This window comes from Parasteatoda tepidariorum, chromosome 3 (genome assembly GCF_982258835.1).
Source record: "Parasteatoda tepidariorum strain Cologne lab strain chromosome 3, Ptep-v5.0, whole genome shotgun sequence".
Classification (NCBI taxonomy): Eukaryota; Metazoa; Arthropoda; class Arachnida; order Araneae; family Theridiidae; genus Parasteatoda; species Parasteatoda tepidariorum.
The window spans coordinates 35,421,561-35,439,751 of record NC_141757.1 but is presented as its reverse complement, the minus strand read 5'-3'; the positions used below and the strand labels follow the sequence as shown (position 1 = coordinate 35,439,751).

Here is an 18,191-nt window from a genome sequence, read left to right as displayed (position 1 = left end):
AAAATCTATTTTTGGTAAAAATATACTTGTGGGTGCCCCTTGACGAAATTGGTAACTTATGTTTATCACCATTCCTGTTTGCGCGGAACACCGCGGTAACAGGAATGGCTGCCAAAACATAATGATATTTTAATAATACATTGGAAAATTTCAGCAAGACATCGGCCAAAACTTTAAAAAATTGCAATGACCCAATGTAAGCAAAATTAATAAACCCAATAAAATGCATTTTGAATCGAAATAAAAATTAATGGAGTAAGCACAGAAAGAAAAGGAAAAAAAAACATCTCACTTATTCATTAAGCTTGAATTTCCTCAGTTTTCGGTGCACAGAATTCTCTAATAGCAGTTAGATACTGTCTAAATTTATCATGAATAGAATCTGTGTTCCTCCATCGCCACACAAATTCCGCGAAATACGAATTGAAAATGTCGTCTGTGGTATCGGAATGGCGGTGACATTTTTTTCTAAAGTCCTTTTTTTTATGACTGCCCACATACCTTCGATCCTATTGATCAGAAGCAAAAGTAACCTAACCAGCCGGTATCCAACATAGAACTAACGGACTTCTGAAATTACATATACCGTTGAACATTTAAAAATAACGCTGAAATTTAAACGAATCAGAATCACGATTGGGATTCAACATCGGCCAGCTTGGAGATCAACCGCTATCACAACTTGGTGAGAATCAAGGGGCACCCTCATATATAGTCTACTCCTATTTTTTAAATGAAATAATTAAAATGAATGTGAATTCGCAAACTTTGTAATAATAAACAATCTAATAGTTTTCAAATGACAACTGTCAGCAATGAAAAATTGCATACTAAATTGAGCTAAAATTGCATACTAAATATAAATAATTATTAAAAGCGTGCAAGATGAATAAAATTTGCTTTTGCCTTGATTGTTATTAAACAGTTTTCCCAATACTAAATCCGTGATACGACCAATAATTACGAAACTTATTCTCGTTGATTTTACGTGCTTGTGCTCACCTGAAATAAAGAACCGAATTATGATTAAATATTAAAGTATATGTAATTTACTTTTCTAAAAGAATAGAGCTATAAGATAGAAAATATCACTGTTGTTATCTTCAAGATATTTGAAAACTGATTTGTGTACAGCAAAATTTAAAACAATGGCTAACTTTTAACCAATCAGAAAATTCCATTTCGATTTTCGCTGATACCGCTGGAACGGTTTGTGGCAGAATGTTCTATTGTGAATCTAAACCATTCTCGAATCCTTCCGAAGGTACACAGAAAATTTCATTTAAATCAGTCCAGCCGTTTAGGAGGAGTTCAGTGACATACACACGAACAGACGAAATATATATATAAAGATATAACAAAAAATAAGTTTACTTACGCTTTTTCAAAACCCATTTCAAGTAATTTGTCTGCCTCATCTAGAATCAGAATTTCCTAATACAAAATAAATAAATTAGTTAACAAATATAGATAATAACAATAATGAAAGAAACCAAATATTAAATCTTACCAAAGCTTTAACAAATGCAGCAAGCCTTAGGCTTTTATGGTGGTGGCTGAAGAGGTCAGCAAATCTACCAGGAGTGGCAATTATGATGTTTGCTCTGAAAACATAAATTAGGATTATTACACAAACTTCAACACTTTTGTGTGCCAAATATCATTTTATATATGAATAACATTAGATAAATATTTGAATGAAATTGAGTTGAAAATTAAGATTCTAAATTAAGGAAATTATGAATAATATGTTATGAAATTGAACATTTTCAGAAAATGGTTTCAATGTGCATGTTTCAGTTTTTTTAAGTATTTCTTCTAGCCTTTTTTTTTTTTTTTTTTTTTTTTGCCAATAACAACAACTGCTTTATTCATTTTAAGTAAATAAAATGCTATTTAATAAAGAAGAAATGTTAAAATGCTATTTAATAAAGAAACAGCAAATTAATACAAACAATATGATATCAAAAGTTTAATCAGAAGAACAATCAAAAAAATTGGAGACCCTTAGTATTAAATTTACTTTTTGCATACGTCACTACATCTATAGAACTATTAAGCTTTTTTTTTTGAAGTGGGGAACACAAATTTAAGCTTCATTTACCTATAGCTAAATTCATTAAAAAATATTTTTTCCTAATTATTTACCATTTTTTATGTATTTAATTACGGTCAACAAATTTTTGACTTATAAGGTAAACACATTTTTAATGGCTTTTAAATCTACGTAATTCGAAATAAAAAAGTTCAAAATTGGTCAAATTATTTCTAAGTTAAGTTTTATACTTAAAAAGCTGAACAAATTTTTTAATTTTTGTTTCTTGAAAATGGTTTGGCAAATTACATTTATATTTTTTATTTTGCAATTATATATTACATGGTTTTAAAATGATGTAAAAAATATTATACATAACAATTCAAAAAATCTATGATTAATAAATTAAATAAGTACAATAATAGCTCCAGTAAGGAGCACCCTCTATTTGAGGGACAATTCTGTAAGTCCTTTAGAAAAGAAGTCTTAATGTCATATAAATAATCCCATGAAACTTAAGTCGTACAATATCACCTGATTAAAAACTTTATTCACTTCAAAAATATAAAAATAGGAAATAACAGACATGTTTCAAGTGTGTTAAAAAATAATAATCAATTTTCAAGACTTGCCAGACAGAAAAGCCTTACACACCTGGCAAAGCTTGAAAATGGGCATCTATTTTTTATAGACAAATTTAAACAAAGGCGCAACATTATAAAATACTAGGAAGCCTCGCCCCCTACTCGCTGGAGCTCGCCAACCCTCGGAACTGCTTTCGTAGTTCATTTCGGATTGCTTCGCAATCAATGCTCGCTATGCTCACTCATTGGATACGTTCTTAACGTCTAGCTTTAGTATTCTTTTTTGAATACTGAAGTTCCGAAAACTTTTCACTGTAGAAAATTCTAAACTTGTACATTTCAATATTAATTTGAAATTGCAATTGTTAATTTGGGCATTTGGCGATACAACACTTATAGAATTGAAGGATTTGTTACGTCAAGCGCTCAGATATCATAATTTCGATCTAGTTGCGAGTCTATGTCATTTTGATTTATGTTGCTAAGTTAACTTTCAAAAAATTCTATGGCTGGCAACAGCACTTTTATTTTTTAAGTTATTTATTTTTATTTCTTTTAGAATTCGTTCTTTTTTTTAGCGAAATGTTTTTTAACCTAACAGAACTCTTTGCCGACTGTTTTCTCTATAAATGAAGAAAATAAAGTAAATATTTAAGTGTTGTGAAAAGAATCTTATTTAGTTGTACAAAGTACTTCAGAAAAGCGCTTTCGACAAAATACTAAAATAGAGATCTACTACTCACTTCTGCCTAGCTTAATAGTATGAAATTGCCGCAGCTGAATTGAACAAGTTGATAATGCTCACTCTGGTTATTGTTTCCGTTTTTAAAAGCGCTATATGTTAAGCCACCTCATCTAGATTTGGCATGTGACATTTTTAGCAGCAATCATTGGTCGATTTTCCAACGTTGCCATTCGGGGAGTTGTAATGAGGCTTTTTTTTTGGTGTAAGAGAAATATATATATAGATTTATAATAAAACAGATCAACATGTATAATATTTAAAGAAAATTTAATTTATTTCATAATTTTTAGTATCCTGTGAATAAGGAATAAAGTGTCTGGCCTATTTTTTCTAGGAGGTATCACTTTATAACAAATTATTAAATTATTTTTAGATGAATAAGTTGTATTTAAATATACTTTCAAAGTTATAGATAAAATAAAAAAAAGTAAAAAATTAACATTACAGGTGCTTAAGATTTTAACTTAGTAACTATTAGGACCACATAATTGTTTTCCAAGTTAAACAGTATAATAAATAATATATCAAACAAAAGATGTAAAAATATTTTTTAGTTTGAAAAGGACAATATTTCATAAAAAGGAATCTTTTAATCGAACTAGAAAACCTATCTCAGTAAGTAACAATTTACCCTTTTTCTGACAACTGTCTGATGTCTGTGTTAACAGACCCACCTCCAATCAAAAGCATGCTTGTAAATTGAGGCAATTCTTCTAGAAAAATGCTGACAATGTCAGAGATCTGAACTGCCAACTCACGTGTAGGCGAAAGAATGATGGCAGCAACCTACAGAGAAATGCATTACATGAAAATAATAATAGAAAATATATATATATAAAATTTCTTTAACACGAGGCAATTTTTTCAAACCCACCCAGATTTTTCGGGACGGCATACTTGAAGAAAGATGGGTTTCTTCAAAATTTATTGTACAAAATCAACAGATTTTAAATCAAAAGTAAAATAATTGTAAACTATTGTCATTTTAAAAAAAACTTCCAAACAATTCAAGATAAATTAATTGATGATGTAACTTTAATTATTATAAAATTAGAGTTTTATGTCTCATTCGAAATACATTAAACTTTTTTCAAATGCGTCTTTAATTCGCAGTTTTAGGAAGAAAACATTGTTGATTGAGGATTGTAAAATCTTACAAATATTTTTTTTATTTATATAAAATTATTATTTTGTTTTTATCAATCAAAATTTCATCACAGTCTCTTAACTTTTGATACAATATAAGTTTTGCATTTTTCAGTCATATACTTCATTACACATTTTTAACTTCACTGTGGAGAGTCCGAAAAATAATGTTATGTCTACTTTGAAACTATTGGAGTGACCTACAGTGTGTGTGAAAATTTTCTATCTTTTAACAAAGCTGCTAATTCCTTCACTCTATCACGTAGCAAAGTACCACTAATAGGAACTGCATTATTCAAATTCTTATGCTGTTGAAACCATTTAAGAAGAGCTGATTCTACCTCAGTAAAGGCACACTTTTTTATTCTTTTAGAATGAGGGTTCATTCATTAATGGGGTTTTAGGATGATTTCTTTATCTTTTAAAATCGTTGAAAGAATATTGGGTGGAGCTCCATATTTTTATGCTAAATCTTATTTTTTCCAGTTTGTATTTCCTTCAACATAATTAATAGAATTCACTTCAGCTTCTAAACTCAGAGTTTTTAATTTTCGCTTCAATGTGTTTGACTTTGTAGGAACTATTTTAGGCGTCAAATGATAGATGTAATGGAATAAACTAAATGAACAGCTGAAGAGAAAAGGGGCTTTTCACTTGAGTTGTCTAAATTATGATAAGCTAGAAACGAGTTATTGTACTTCACTTCAAATTATCATGAATCGATTGTATAAAACTGTTATTAGGAATTAACTTTACACTAACATTACTAAACGATCTAGACAACATTACTAAACGATCTGTTTTACATAAAACATTTAAATAATTTTATAGTAACTGTAAGTTGAATAGGAATTTTAAAAAACAAAATAACAGATTAATTTTCAGCAGAGCAAAAATTTTAATTTTCTTCGTAATCTGCGTTAATGCTATAAAATGTTTTGGGAATTAAATTTTTTAATTGAATACTTTCCCCAAAAATGTGCAACAAAACAAGGGATAAATAGTTTAATTTTCATATTCCCAGCAACCTTATTAAATACCCAGGAATAAAAATTTTAAATACCCAAAAAAAAAAAAATTTTAAATCTTGATATATATCACGTTTTCTTTTTAAATTTTTTTAATTGTTTAAAACAAAATTTTTTTTTCAATAACTTCTAAAATTCTTTGAAAAAATAAAAAGGAATGCACAAAAAAATTGTATGCACAAAAAAATTATTCATCATATAATATCAATAAATTCTCATTAAAGCTATGTAATATACAAAGTGAAAAAAGGACAAATAATAAACAACAAGAAAAGACTTTACATCAAGTTTTCGGAACGGTGCTTTTTCTAATAAAATTTCAAACATAGGCACAAGAAAGGCTAACGTCTTTCCACTTCCCGTTACCGCTTCAACAGCAACATCCTTCTTCTTCAAAAATAATGGAATAGAAGCAGCCTACAATAAAAAATAAAAATGCAAGTAAGTTGCATATCTTTGAGAAAGCATGTTTATAACATAAGGCACTAAACTTAATTTTGAGAAACATTGAAAAGATAATTGGAATTATTTAAGTTAATCGTAAATTGTATAGAATAATTAACAGGATATTCCAGGATGTATTTTTACTGTTTTCAAGTGAACTGAATTTATTACAGCTTTTAAACTTTAAAAATATAGTTTTCGGTTTACTTATTTTGAAGTTATGTACAAGATATTTCTAAAAGTTTTTAAAATTCCTTGTATGTATAGGGAAAAATTAGAAAACATTATTAATAACCTGTAGTTGTATCTTTAAAAGTGGCGATTTTTTCAAAAATTGAATATTCTAAAGAATTAAAAAACAAATCCTGTTGATATTATTAATAATAATGTTAAGGATTTCTATAAACCTAGATATCTGAAACCTATTTCTTTCTAAGATATTCACGAAAGAGGATGAAACGGGAGAAACTTAACATGACCATTACTAGGGACAGACAATTTCTGAGTGCCAGGTCACCCAGGTGACTTGAAAAATTCCTTCCTAACTTTTCCATCATATCATTCTGCTGTTTATTATTTATTATTATAAGCAAGAAGGAGGCTTCATTAGTAGAAAAAAAATTTAAAGTTGATAACTTTTTCTTCGTTGTAAAGCTGAATCAATTGACAGAACAATTGAGAAAATTATTGCAAAATTCAATCAATTGATAATTGGTGTTTTAATGTTATAACTCAAAGTCAATGTTAATGTATATATCTATTAAATATTTGTACTAGAAGTAAACCAGGGATATATTTTATTCTTCTACAACACATTTCACCACTCAAATATTATTAAATAGGCATATTTTCACTCCAAAAATTAGCAGGATTTTTTTTTCCTTCTCATCTCAAAACACCAACAGAGTCTATTTTAAATAGGATAAAAACTAATCAAAGAAATTGACAGAAAAACTGTTGAAAATATTAACTTTTAATATGACTTGAATTTAAGGAACAAAACGTAAATATATTATTTGAGATTACAAATTTAATATTGCTGTAAAATTATGGAAAGTTTGAAAGTCAAAAAAAAAAAAAAAAGATGCTACAGAAATTTTAATGAAAGTATTTTATTTACTTGCTTTATTTTATTTTATACAAAATATGTCGAATATACTAAATATGAAAATTCTAAATTATACATCCATAAAAATTTAGTTTTTTATGAAATTTGCTTCTGTAATTCATTATATCATATGTTTTTACTATTTTTGTATTTCAGTGGGCCAAAATAAATCTCAATAACTAATAAATGTCAGAGTACTTAATTTTTTAATTGAATATTTAACATCTTTACTGTGAACAGACACACACATGACCTATATCACTAAAAAATAACCAAGTATGTCTATAAGAAACAATTTTTTTTTTAATTTTTTTTTATTGCAGCTAATGTGATAAAGTCCTAACAATTCTAGATGCTGTATCCTTAGATTTTTCTGGCTCCTAAAATTTTATAACTTTAGCCAATCTCTGTCCATTACTATTATTTAGCAATAACAAGAATCATAAGAGTAGTTTAAGTTTAAATTAATAAAAGTTAAAGTAATAAAATAAATTTCAGTTTTTCACATCTATTTTTTTAAATGGCTATTTTCATATTTTTTATATTAATCTTATACAAAATTTTAAATTCTCTATATCATCTTATTTAAGAAATGGTTCGAGTATTCATGTCTAATAACATTTGATAACAAAAATTTGAGGGCTATGTGAAATTATAAGATCAATATGTGATTTGTTAGTTTTCGATTTGTGTAAATATTCATTACATTTATTATTTTTTTTCCAATTGTTACTTTTTAGTTTTCACTCGTCTAAAAATTATATATTAAATATCTTGAATGTTAATCTGGATCTCAATTCTGGTCTAACAAAATGAAAGTTAAAAATAACTCCGTATGTTATGAGCATAAAGGATCTTATCATTCCTCAAGGAAATGCAGATACAAATCAGCAACATGCAACTACTGCCATAAGGTTGGACAACCGACAAAAGTATGTTTGTCTGCCACTAAGGCAAAGCAAACTAAACATGCTAATCATAAACAAATTGGCACTGAACCCAGACTGGGGTTTGCTTACGTATCCCAGTTTATTTAGGTAAATGTGAAAAAATTTTTGTTACTGATCTTTAATATCTCTGCACTCATGTTGTGTAACATGGATCACTGTCTTTATTTTGTCATTATCAATCTGTGCAGGAGGTTTCTTCAAATCAAAGTCAACAAGGCACAATTTCTTAAACCAGATTTTCCATTGACATTCTAGTAGACCATCGACAGCATAACATTATGCGATCTTCACACGTTTTTCCCTCTACAGAAGTAAAATCTGGTGAAAGTCATGTGCATCATACTGTCAAATCTCCAAAACTCAATGAATACACTCAATTTGTTCTTTACAATGAATCCTAAGCAAATCAGCTATCAAAGATGTCATAACTACTATTGCAAAGACTTCAAGCATTTTAGAAACTGCAAAATGTTGCACCAAAAAAAATAAAAGTTAAAAAACTGTATGATTTTTTAGTCAATTTGATATTAGCTATTTAAATAAATTGTTTCCATATTTGATATTCTGTTCTTATTTATTTCATGAAATCTATTTCTTCTAGGGTTGTTTTTTAATCTGAAAAAAGCTCATCATCACTATTTAGAATCAACTACTATAAAGCAAATGATGCATAACTTTTAAGTAAGCAACAGGCTATAGATTTTCATGGAAGAGTAAAATAAACAAAATCTTACAACTCAAAACAAAACTTTAAGTGTAAAGGTATTTTCATAAGAAATTTCACTTTCTTCGGGGGGGGCAGGGTTGCAAAAAACCCACCTACCCAGAAAAACCCGGGCGGGTTTTACTGGGCAAAACCCACTCTGAAAAACCCAGTAAAACCCACCCCAGAGTGGGTTTTACTGGGTTTTTCTAAAGTTGATTGCTTTTTTTATCCTCTGTTATATTAAAAAGATATTCTATTGAAATATATACGTAGTCTAGCCTAAAAAACTGAATCTATGGTGAAAATACTAATAACAATCTGGAAAAAAAATTTATTTGAAAAATTATTGAAGAAAAATGTATAGGTTTCACATAAAAGACAGAATAATTTGAGTATAAATCATACTACAATAAAAGTTTTTTCATAAGGTTATTAATTCAAAATAAACACAGACAGAGGAAATACATTATAAATCAATCAGGTTATCAGTGTTAGAATTCTTCAATCTTAAATGTCTATGTATTTTAACTAATTTTAACGCCTTTCGTACACCCAGTCTATTTCTCAGTTTTGACCAAACCAGTCGACAAGTAGAAAACACTCGTTCCAATGACGCAGAGCTAGCTGGACAATTGCTTAGAGCAACCATAAAGTTGCAAAAATCTGTCATATCTCTATCATTAGTACGCATTTCCACCAATTTCCACCACTGTGATGCACTGAATTTTTTTATTACATCAGCGTTAAACATGCTAGGAGGAAATATTTCCGGGTCTTTTAATTTGTAGCTCATGAGGGGAATCAACCATTTTGGATGTTCTGTTTCTAACCACTCCTCAGCTTTCTGTAACATATCAGAGGTTAATCTTTTTCCTGCATATTTAGGATCCATAATGTTTGCTAAATAATGAATTGGGAGAAGAGCTTGGTTCAGCCTTTTATCAATTTGTTTTTTATAAGCGCAAAGATTTTCACTATTAAATACATCAAGCCAAAGCTCAACAGCAGTAGATATATTGGTTTTTTCTGCCTGCATCAGATTTAATACTTCGCTCAGTTCTGATAATTGTTTTTGCATGTGCAATGCTTCTTTATATATTACAACATTGTCCAAAATCCGTATAATGTTTGTTGGAATTTCTACTACGGCTTCAGTAGATATTTCTACAAACTTATGGTAATTCTTAATATATGTATCAATACAATGAATTTGAGAATTCCAACGCGTAGCATTAGGCAACTGTGGCATTAGACCACCCTTCTCTTTTAACAAACCATGGGGCTGATGAGTATTTCGAAAGAATTTTTGAACCTCTGCCACATGTTTGATAACATCCTTGTTTGTGATCTCATCAGCGAGGAGATTAATATAGTGTGCAGAGCACCCATATGTAACAATACCCTTGTGTTTCTCTTTTATGAGCTGCCTTAGTTTTACCATCTTATTTTCATTGTCTGTGCATATTGCAAAAACCTTTACATCCAAATTTTTTTCACAATGTTCTATATCTTTTTCTGCTAATTCTGCACAATATTCTGATGTTTTTTTGTTACTTTCACAATCAACTGCATTTAAAAGAAATGAAGAATTGCCTGTATGGACACATGTTGCAAGTACTGCATCCCTGTTTATATTTGACCATCCATCTAATAATAAAGTAACAGTAGCAACACTTTGCATTTCTTTCTTAATTTCATCTTCAATATTCTCATGCACTTCATCCAACAGTTTTCCTCCTAAATCAGTACGAGTAGGGCCAGAGTAACCTGGTCTCATTGCTGTCACCATTTCTTTAAATTCAATAGTTGTGGCAGCATTGAAAGCAATGTTATTTGCATAAAAGAATTTTGCAATTTTCAGATCCAAATTATTCTTTTGACTATCTGTTGTACTTACAGTATAATCATTCATTATGTATGATTTGATTTTGTATGATTAGTCATTGCCTTTGACCAGCCTCCCTTTTATTGTGGAAAACATGTGTTTGGAGACTGGAGAGTCACCTTGCTGGCTATATTTGACTGTATGACCATTGATTAGTCAGTGCCTTTGATTTGCTTCCTATGCAAACAAAAAAAATTTCCTCAAATATTTTTTAAGATTAAAATATAAATAAAAAGTAATCCTGTGTTAAAATAAGTTTAAAATGTGTGATGTATGTCAATGAGTAAGTACATATAACATTTTGTATCATGATGTCAGAAGGAACTTTTTTCAGACTTTTGCACCAATTTGTTTGTATTAATTACACTTTAATTGCCTATATGTTAAATCAATTCATCAAATTAAACTTGATTATTAATATAAGCTTTTTTAAAATAAGGTACTTACCCCTGCCCTCTCTTTTGAAAGAAAAAAAACAATAAAACATGAAAAACCCAATAAAACCCAGAAAAACCCAATAAAACCCAGAAAAACCCAATAAAACCCATCCGGGCTGGGTTTTTCTGGAAAAACCCGGGTTTTTTGCAACCCTGGGGGGGGGGGGGAAAAAACTGTGAGCAGACTATTAAAATATTAAGAACAATGATTTGAAAAATGTAAAACATAAAATAGATATAATAAATTGAAATAATAATGAACATTACTTGCACAGGAGTTAAATATTTAAAACCAAGTTTTTCTATGCCTGACAAGACACCTGGGCTAAGTTTGTAATCATTCCAAGATTTGGTTTCCATTTCTAAAAGAAAAATTTAAAGATACATTATTTTGTAACACAACTTATAAATATCAAATTCATTAATTAAAAATTTAAATTTTATCATTTATTCCTTCTTAAAATAAACTTTTCGACATTAAAATATTTACGTTGTTTTTCAAAGGTTTTTTTCTTCCCATCTTATGAAATAGCATGTTTTAACTATTACTCGCAAATTTTTTAATAAACTGTTGTGACTTGCTTATCACTTATGCGTTGTAAAGTATTATTTATGCATAGAAAAAGTTATTCGCTTTTTCTATGCAGCATATATAAATAATAATATGAAGAAAATGAAAAGTACTTGTGATCTTATTAGTTAATGATATCTGAGAAGTCACTCCATGAGTGTATATTTTAGGCTAAAAAAACAAGGCAAAAATCTGAATCACTAATACACTTAGGATAACTTTTTTTTTACAGAAATTAGCATTTTTTTTTAAAAAAAAGGTTAACTTAATATAATTTTCTTATTTAATTTGTAAAATATTTAAAAGGTTATGACGGTTTTTTAAGCTAAGCAAGATTCATTACTTTTATTCGTATAATTGAATAAAAGGTATTATTAGGTATGTCTTTGTTTCAAAGATAGTAAAAGACTTATTGTCGCACAATACTTATATTAGATACCCCACATGGCAGAATGCCAGTGACACAGAGACATTATTGCAAAAAGTTACAGAATTTTTGCAGAGAGATTTTTCAGTAACCCCTTTTTGAAAAGTGCTAGAGTACAATTTGCTTGATTTTGACTTCACGAATGTTAATTTATTTTTTTTAATTCAATGACGATTTACAAAAGACAAAAAAAAAAGGAAACAATTAGGGCATTTTTCTCCCTTCAAATGTGAGAGCATCTCTTATAATATTAAAATATAGATTCTTTTATATGCAGAGGAAAAGAAAATCATTACATTCAAATTAAAAAAATAATATACAATTTTAGTTAGTCTACATGTGCCCATAAGCAGAATATTTTCAAATGTTCTGCAACAGGATTTATTAATTTATGCAAATGTTCTGCAAACATTTCACAGTGAAAAAAAAATCCCCTTTACGTTAAAATACTATATTTTCATTTGTTAAAATATATGATCATACACAGATACAGTGCATTATTTTTTAAACCAAGGCAAACATTCTTGATTTGTTACTTTTTCAATCACTTTTGAAGTACAAAATTGTGTTAATGACGATGATGGTGATGAATTATTAATAAAATGCTAATGATATGAAGGTCCAAACATTAAAATAAGGTCTGCCTTAAAAATCTTTCGAAGGGACAAGTGCCTAGATGGTCTGTTATTCCATTCCAACAATTTCTTCATCTCCATCGAAAACATTTGGTCTTTTAGAAACAATTCTGTCAATCATGGATCCCCACGATTCACAAATTACTTCTGAAATGGGAATGGAAATTATGAAAAATTCATAAACTTTATGAAATTGGAAATCTCTGAATTTAATTCCTTTACGGCTTGCTTTAGAAGCTCTCTAGATAAAACTACATATCGATTTCTACTGCTGTCTGCTAAAAACTGATACGCCCATTTCATAAAAATGTTATAGTTAATTTATTAATTTCCACCTCAAAATGGCAAAGATATGGGTGAGAGAGATTACTGATTAATGTGCTGAAATTTGAGCAGGGTGTCAAAGGTGCCTCTTCTAAAGCAACATCATTCTTGGGAAACAGCAAGTGGTCAAAGCTAAAGAGAATTTTCATTCGTTTAAGGACAATATCAACGTTTTCCTCTTTTTCAAAATATATTTTATACTGCTTCAACATGGAATCAATGTAGATTATCATTTGCATTACATCTGAGGAAAATATAGAAAGCTCAGAATAATTTAAGACGGAGAGTAGTCTTTTGGAGCTAACAGGCAAATCTGCAGAGGAACTTCTTGAAACATACTTTCCTGGCCAAACATTTGTAATGCATTCTTTGTATTTTTAAACAATGAAGAAAGCAATGACTTTACCATATTTTGGAATTCCTCTATGCTTACTATACTTGAAATGAGGATAAGATGCTCTTTTATAATGTGCAATGAAGTCTTTATTTTACTGATGTGGTCGGCATATTCCCATGGTAAACGATCTGAAATGCTCTGCAAGATTATGAGGGGAAGATTTTAAACCTTCAGGTCATTTAGGTCTACAGAAGAATGTAGTATGAGATTAGGGTTGGGGATTGTTCCGCAAGACTACCGGATTATTCCCATGGTAAAAGATCTGAAATGTTCTGCTAGATTATGTGGAGAAGCTTTTATACTGTCAGGTCATTGTGGTCTACGGAAAAATGTAGTATGAGATTAGGGTTGGGGATTGTTCTGCAAGACTACCGGAGGTAGGTAGGTGGAGGAGGGGGGTTCGCAGGAAAACGTTGTCACTTATTCAAGATACAAATTGTTCTGCAGGACTTTGTTTGTTCTGCGACGTACGTCGCAGTTTTAGGCACTTTCTGCTTCTGGGTACATGTGTAGGCTATTTTATTTTTGTAAACACAAAGCGTTTCTGTTACTTCAAATTATCAACATAAATATTTGTTTGCTATTGCAAATATCTTTCAGAAAATGCTAAGAAATTTGCTGCAGAAAACCCCAAAAAATTCTGCCACAGGGATTAGGTATGTCTATTATCCTAATAATAGTAGGTAAGTACCTAATAAATTGAGCATATAATATATATAAATTGAGCACTGGCTTCAATAATTTTATGATTTTTTTATAACCACTCTGAAATTAAATAGTTATGCATGAAATCAAAGTTGTGCTCCATGTTAAAGAAACTCAAAACTATAGCTCTTTCATTTTTCTTGGAAAAAGAGCTTTGAAAAACAACCTAAAGCAATGCAAAGAATAATCACTAAATAGAAAATTATAAACTTCTTCCAACTGTTATGCAATAACAGTTACATTTCACATGAGAATAATATATTTTTAATTTTTATACTATAACAACATTTTAACAATAGCAGGAAATATTTTTTTTTTACAAAATGCAAAAAAATAACATAAGAAAAAATGAAAAAATAAGCTCCTTAAAAAGATTACTAAAAAATACACAGTACGTCAGTAATTACACTGGGAAAATTTTTTTTGCTGTATTTTAAATCTGATATTAGTTTTGCTTTTAAAAACTGCTGATTTATCTTAAAATGGCATTCTTAGTCCATTTCTTTTTAAAAATGTAGTTAAAAAAAGTAATATAACATGGGGTCGTGTAAATGTTGCGACTAAATATCATATGTGGGTAGGTGTATACTTCCTCATTACTATCTGTTTACAGGGATGAGATTAGCCAAAAGGCAAAAAAGCTGAATTTCCACGATCATAAATTTTACGCAAGCGCAACCCTTTGATAATAAATTTCAGACAGTTTAAGGTAATAAATAATGTGTTGACATACAATTTTGTACTAATCTATTATTATATAAATGATTACATTGCTACTTAACATTTAGTGAAAATAAAAATTACCAATTGAAAAAATAAAGCTGGAAATTATAATTTTCCTCAGTTCACATAAGAGACAATTAATACTTGAAAAACTACCTGGTTTAGCAAATTAAAACTACTGAGAATATACATTAATATTTCATTTCTTTTAATAAATACTGTTATGTGATTTATAGCAAATATATCAGTAATATTACTTTTTAAATTATATTGGGAAAAAAAACTTTAACAATGGACCGAATCATTATGTTAATATTATAGTCTAATTTAACTAGAGCCCTTTGAAACATATCAATAACAGTGAAATAGAAATATATAGTAACTCCTTAACATACAAAAATTGCTATTTTAGTTTGAAAAATTACATGACAATCAGTAACTATTTAGATAATTGTTTTTTATTTGATAAGAATTTTGCCTTTTATAGCATAAATAACAGCAATTATAAATAAAATTTTGATGATGAGTTAATTAACTCTTTTTCCAAAAAAAAAAAAAATTAAATTAAATCCCTTTTTAAGTGATTGCTTTTGTTTGCTATATCTTTTATGTTTGCTATATTTAGTCGTTAGTCCATCTTCAAACATCTTGTGACAAATCCTATTTTTTCTTCTTTGCAAGCACAGAATGTAAGTTTTGAATATATTCCCTTCCAGTTTCTCTGATGTTGTAACACTTGCATATACTAATAATCGTCGTTAGAAAAACAGTCACCTTTATAGTAACTAATTTAAAAAAATAATTTACTTCTTACAAGAATCGCGATAGTTGATTTTAAAATAGCGTGAATATGAATAACAATTATGGATTTTGAAATCACATGAATATGAAACTAGATATACGATTTTGAAAATGAGGAAATGCAAACTGGGATATAGAATTTTTAAAATGCGTAAATACAAATCACGATTCATTCTTTTTAGATTGCGTAAATACGAATCATGATGCGTAATTTTTAGATTGCATAAATAAGAGTTATGATGCATAATTTTCAGAATGCGAATCCCAATGCCTTATTTTAAAATCATGTATAAATACGAAAATCAATGTTTGATATTATAAACCGCATGAGCAAATCAAGACATTAATTTTAAACTTGCGTGAATACGAATCGCTATATAGGTTTTTAAAAAGGCGTAAATACGAATCACAATATCGGATTTTTAAATCTCGTAAATAAGAATCGCAACATATAATATTCAAATCGCGTGAATAAGAATCGTAACACGCAAATATGAAAAGCTATGTTTGATATTAAAATCGTGTGAATAAGAATGGAGATATTAGCAGATTCCAGCTTTGGGACCTCTAAAAGGCTTGTCAGAAGCAGCGTCGCTTGTACTACAAAAATCGGATCTATCGGGAGGGCCGGTAAAAAATTCGGAAAATCTTATCAGCTGCTGTAGTAAAAGGGGAGAAAATAGCTATAATAAGTAAAAATGAGAAAGGATTGCTAGCTATGTAGTTTGAATTTTCTGTTTCTCTTTGAAAATCGGTGAATTTTCTGAAAAAGCGGAATACTTATAAAAAAAGTGAAATTTTTAGAAAAATCTGAATTTTTGATAAAAAAAAAACTGAAATTCAAGAGATAAAAGTGAAAAAAGCGGAAATCCGCTAAAAAGCGGAAAAATCTCATCCCTGTGTTTAGAAGTACACAAAGAAACAGTTCATAATAAAAAAGCACCTCTTGCCACATATGACGACATTTCCAGGCATGGGTTCCTATACAATTTTATTCCTGATGATGTGATTTAACTTCTCTAAAAATTTGTTACAACATTTACAAATAAATCAGCGCAAATCGAACACATTAAAATGTGAGTACTTAAATGCACAATTTCAAAGTCATAATTTTATATTAATACATTGAGATTTTATTAACGATTCACGTTTAAACAAAAAATTGGGGACAAATATTTGCAATTGATTTAATGTATATTTTATGTATTTTGTTACAAATCGGAATATTGTAACCCCAATAGACAACAACCATTTTATGTCAATAAAAAAATAGCCTTATCACATCATAGTATTTAAAATATATGTTTAAGAAAGTTTAGAATAATAGTAACAACTTTGGACTCAGCAATTTTTTAAATAAACAAGATTTTGGAACAACATTTTGTGGTATTGATTTTATACCACAATTGTTTCATTACTAATTGGTGTAAAAGCAATCAATATAACATATGAACTATAACTCAATAGGAAAAAAATGGTATAGTTGAGAGAGAACGAATAAGTCCCATTAACAGGATTTTGCGAAAATTACAGAATTCAAATTTTAGATTTATGGAACTCTGTGAAAGTTTTATCAGTATATAAGATTTCAATTCATGCTGCCTTATTATTTTAAAACCTGGAAGAATGAAACAAAAACCGAGAATTTCAAGGTACACTCAGAATACAATGACCCCTGATATAGGTTTGAGACAATGAGAAGTTATAGGTCACAAGCAAAAAAAAAAAAAATCACAAGCAAAAAAAAAAGTTTAACTAATACAGAAAACTTCTAATCATTATTGAAAATTTCAATGAGTTTTAAAAACTCACTGTTGTTATATGCATGCAACTAATTACCTCAGAAATCGTAAATTTTTCCTAATATATGAGCAATTTAAATAATTAGAATAATATAATTTCATTACTTTCTATCATTCATTTATCTATTTTTCTACTATTCATAAAATTTTTGTTTGTATTTTTTCTGTATAACTTCTATATTAAAAAAGAGGCATAACCAAATACATAAAATTCACAGATATTTACACCAAAGCTATCAATCTAGCTTTAGGTATTTTTCAATAGTTCTACCTCAAAGCGTTTAACGAAGTAATAGTTTTTAATAATTTTATGCTCAAAAAAAATACATAATATCGATTTGATTCGACGAAAATTCAAAATTTTGAAATACTCACTTTTATAAAATAAAGTTGACTTTTAACAGGATAATTAATACCGAAAAAAATAAAGAGTTTTTCGTTACGTGTTTAAAATTAAAACACATCAGGACTTATAAACAGAAAAAGCATGGAGCAGGATGGGGATGAAAGTTGAAGTTGGAATAAAATCGAGTATAGTTATAGGCAGGCATTTTTACTAGTGATCCATAAGAAAAATGTTTTCTAAATGTAGCATTTGATAATATTTGTAGTTACAGAAATGATATTTTTTGAAAATTATCACTCATTTTACATAAAAAGCAAATAATTTTTTTAAAATAAAGTTAGATAAAATAATTGTTCTAAAATTTTAACTTCAACCGGTTTACTTTATTGTTT

General features: G+C 28.6%; 1 protein-coding gene across 2 annotated transcripts in view; it reads right to left on the bottom strand.

The window, feature by feature from the left end:
* The window catches only part of LOC107457333 (ATP-dependent RNA helicase DDX55), a 35,417-nt gene extending 17,446 nt beyond the window's left edge, over positions 1–17,971 (bottom strand). The window contains exons 1-6 of one of the 2 annotated variants that reach the window (XM_016075478.4): positions 17,829–17,971; positions 11,336–11,430; positions 5,821–5,955; positions 3,996–4,150; positions 1,511–1,604; positions 1,379–1,434 (exon numbers count right to left, since the gene is read on the bottom strand). In XM_016075478.4, the coding sequence (XP_015930964.2) occupies positions 1,379–1,434; positions 1,511–1,604; positions 3,996–4,150; positions 5,821–5,955; positions 11,336–11,428 (533 nt within the window). In that variant the 5' untranslated portion in view covers positions 11,429–11,430; positions 17,829–17,971. The remainder of the gene's footprint in view (positions 1–1,378; positions 1,435–1,510; positions 1,605–3,995; positions 4,151–5,820; positions 5,956–11,335; positions 11,431–17,828) is intronic. The other variant, XM_087159049.1, reaches the window with a different exon arrangement.
* Positions 17,972–18,191: the final 220 nt, after the last annotated feature.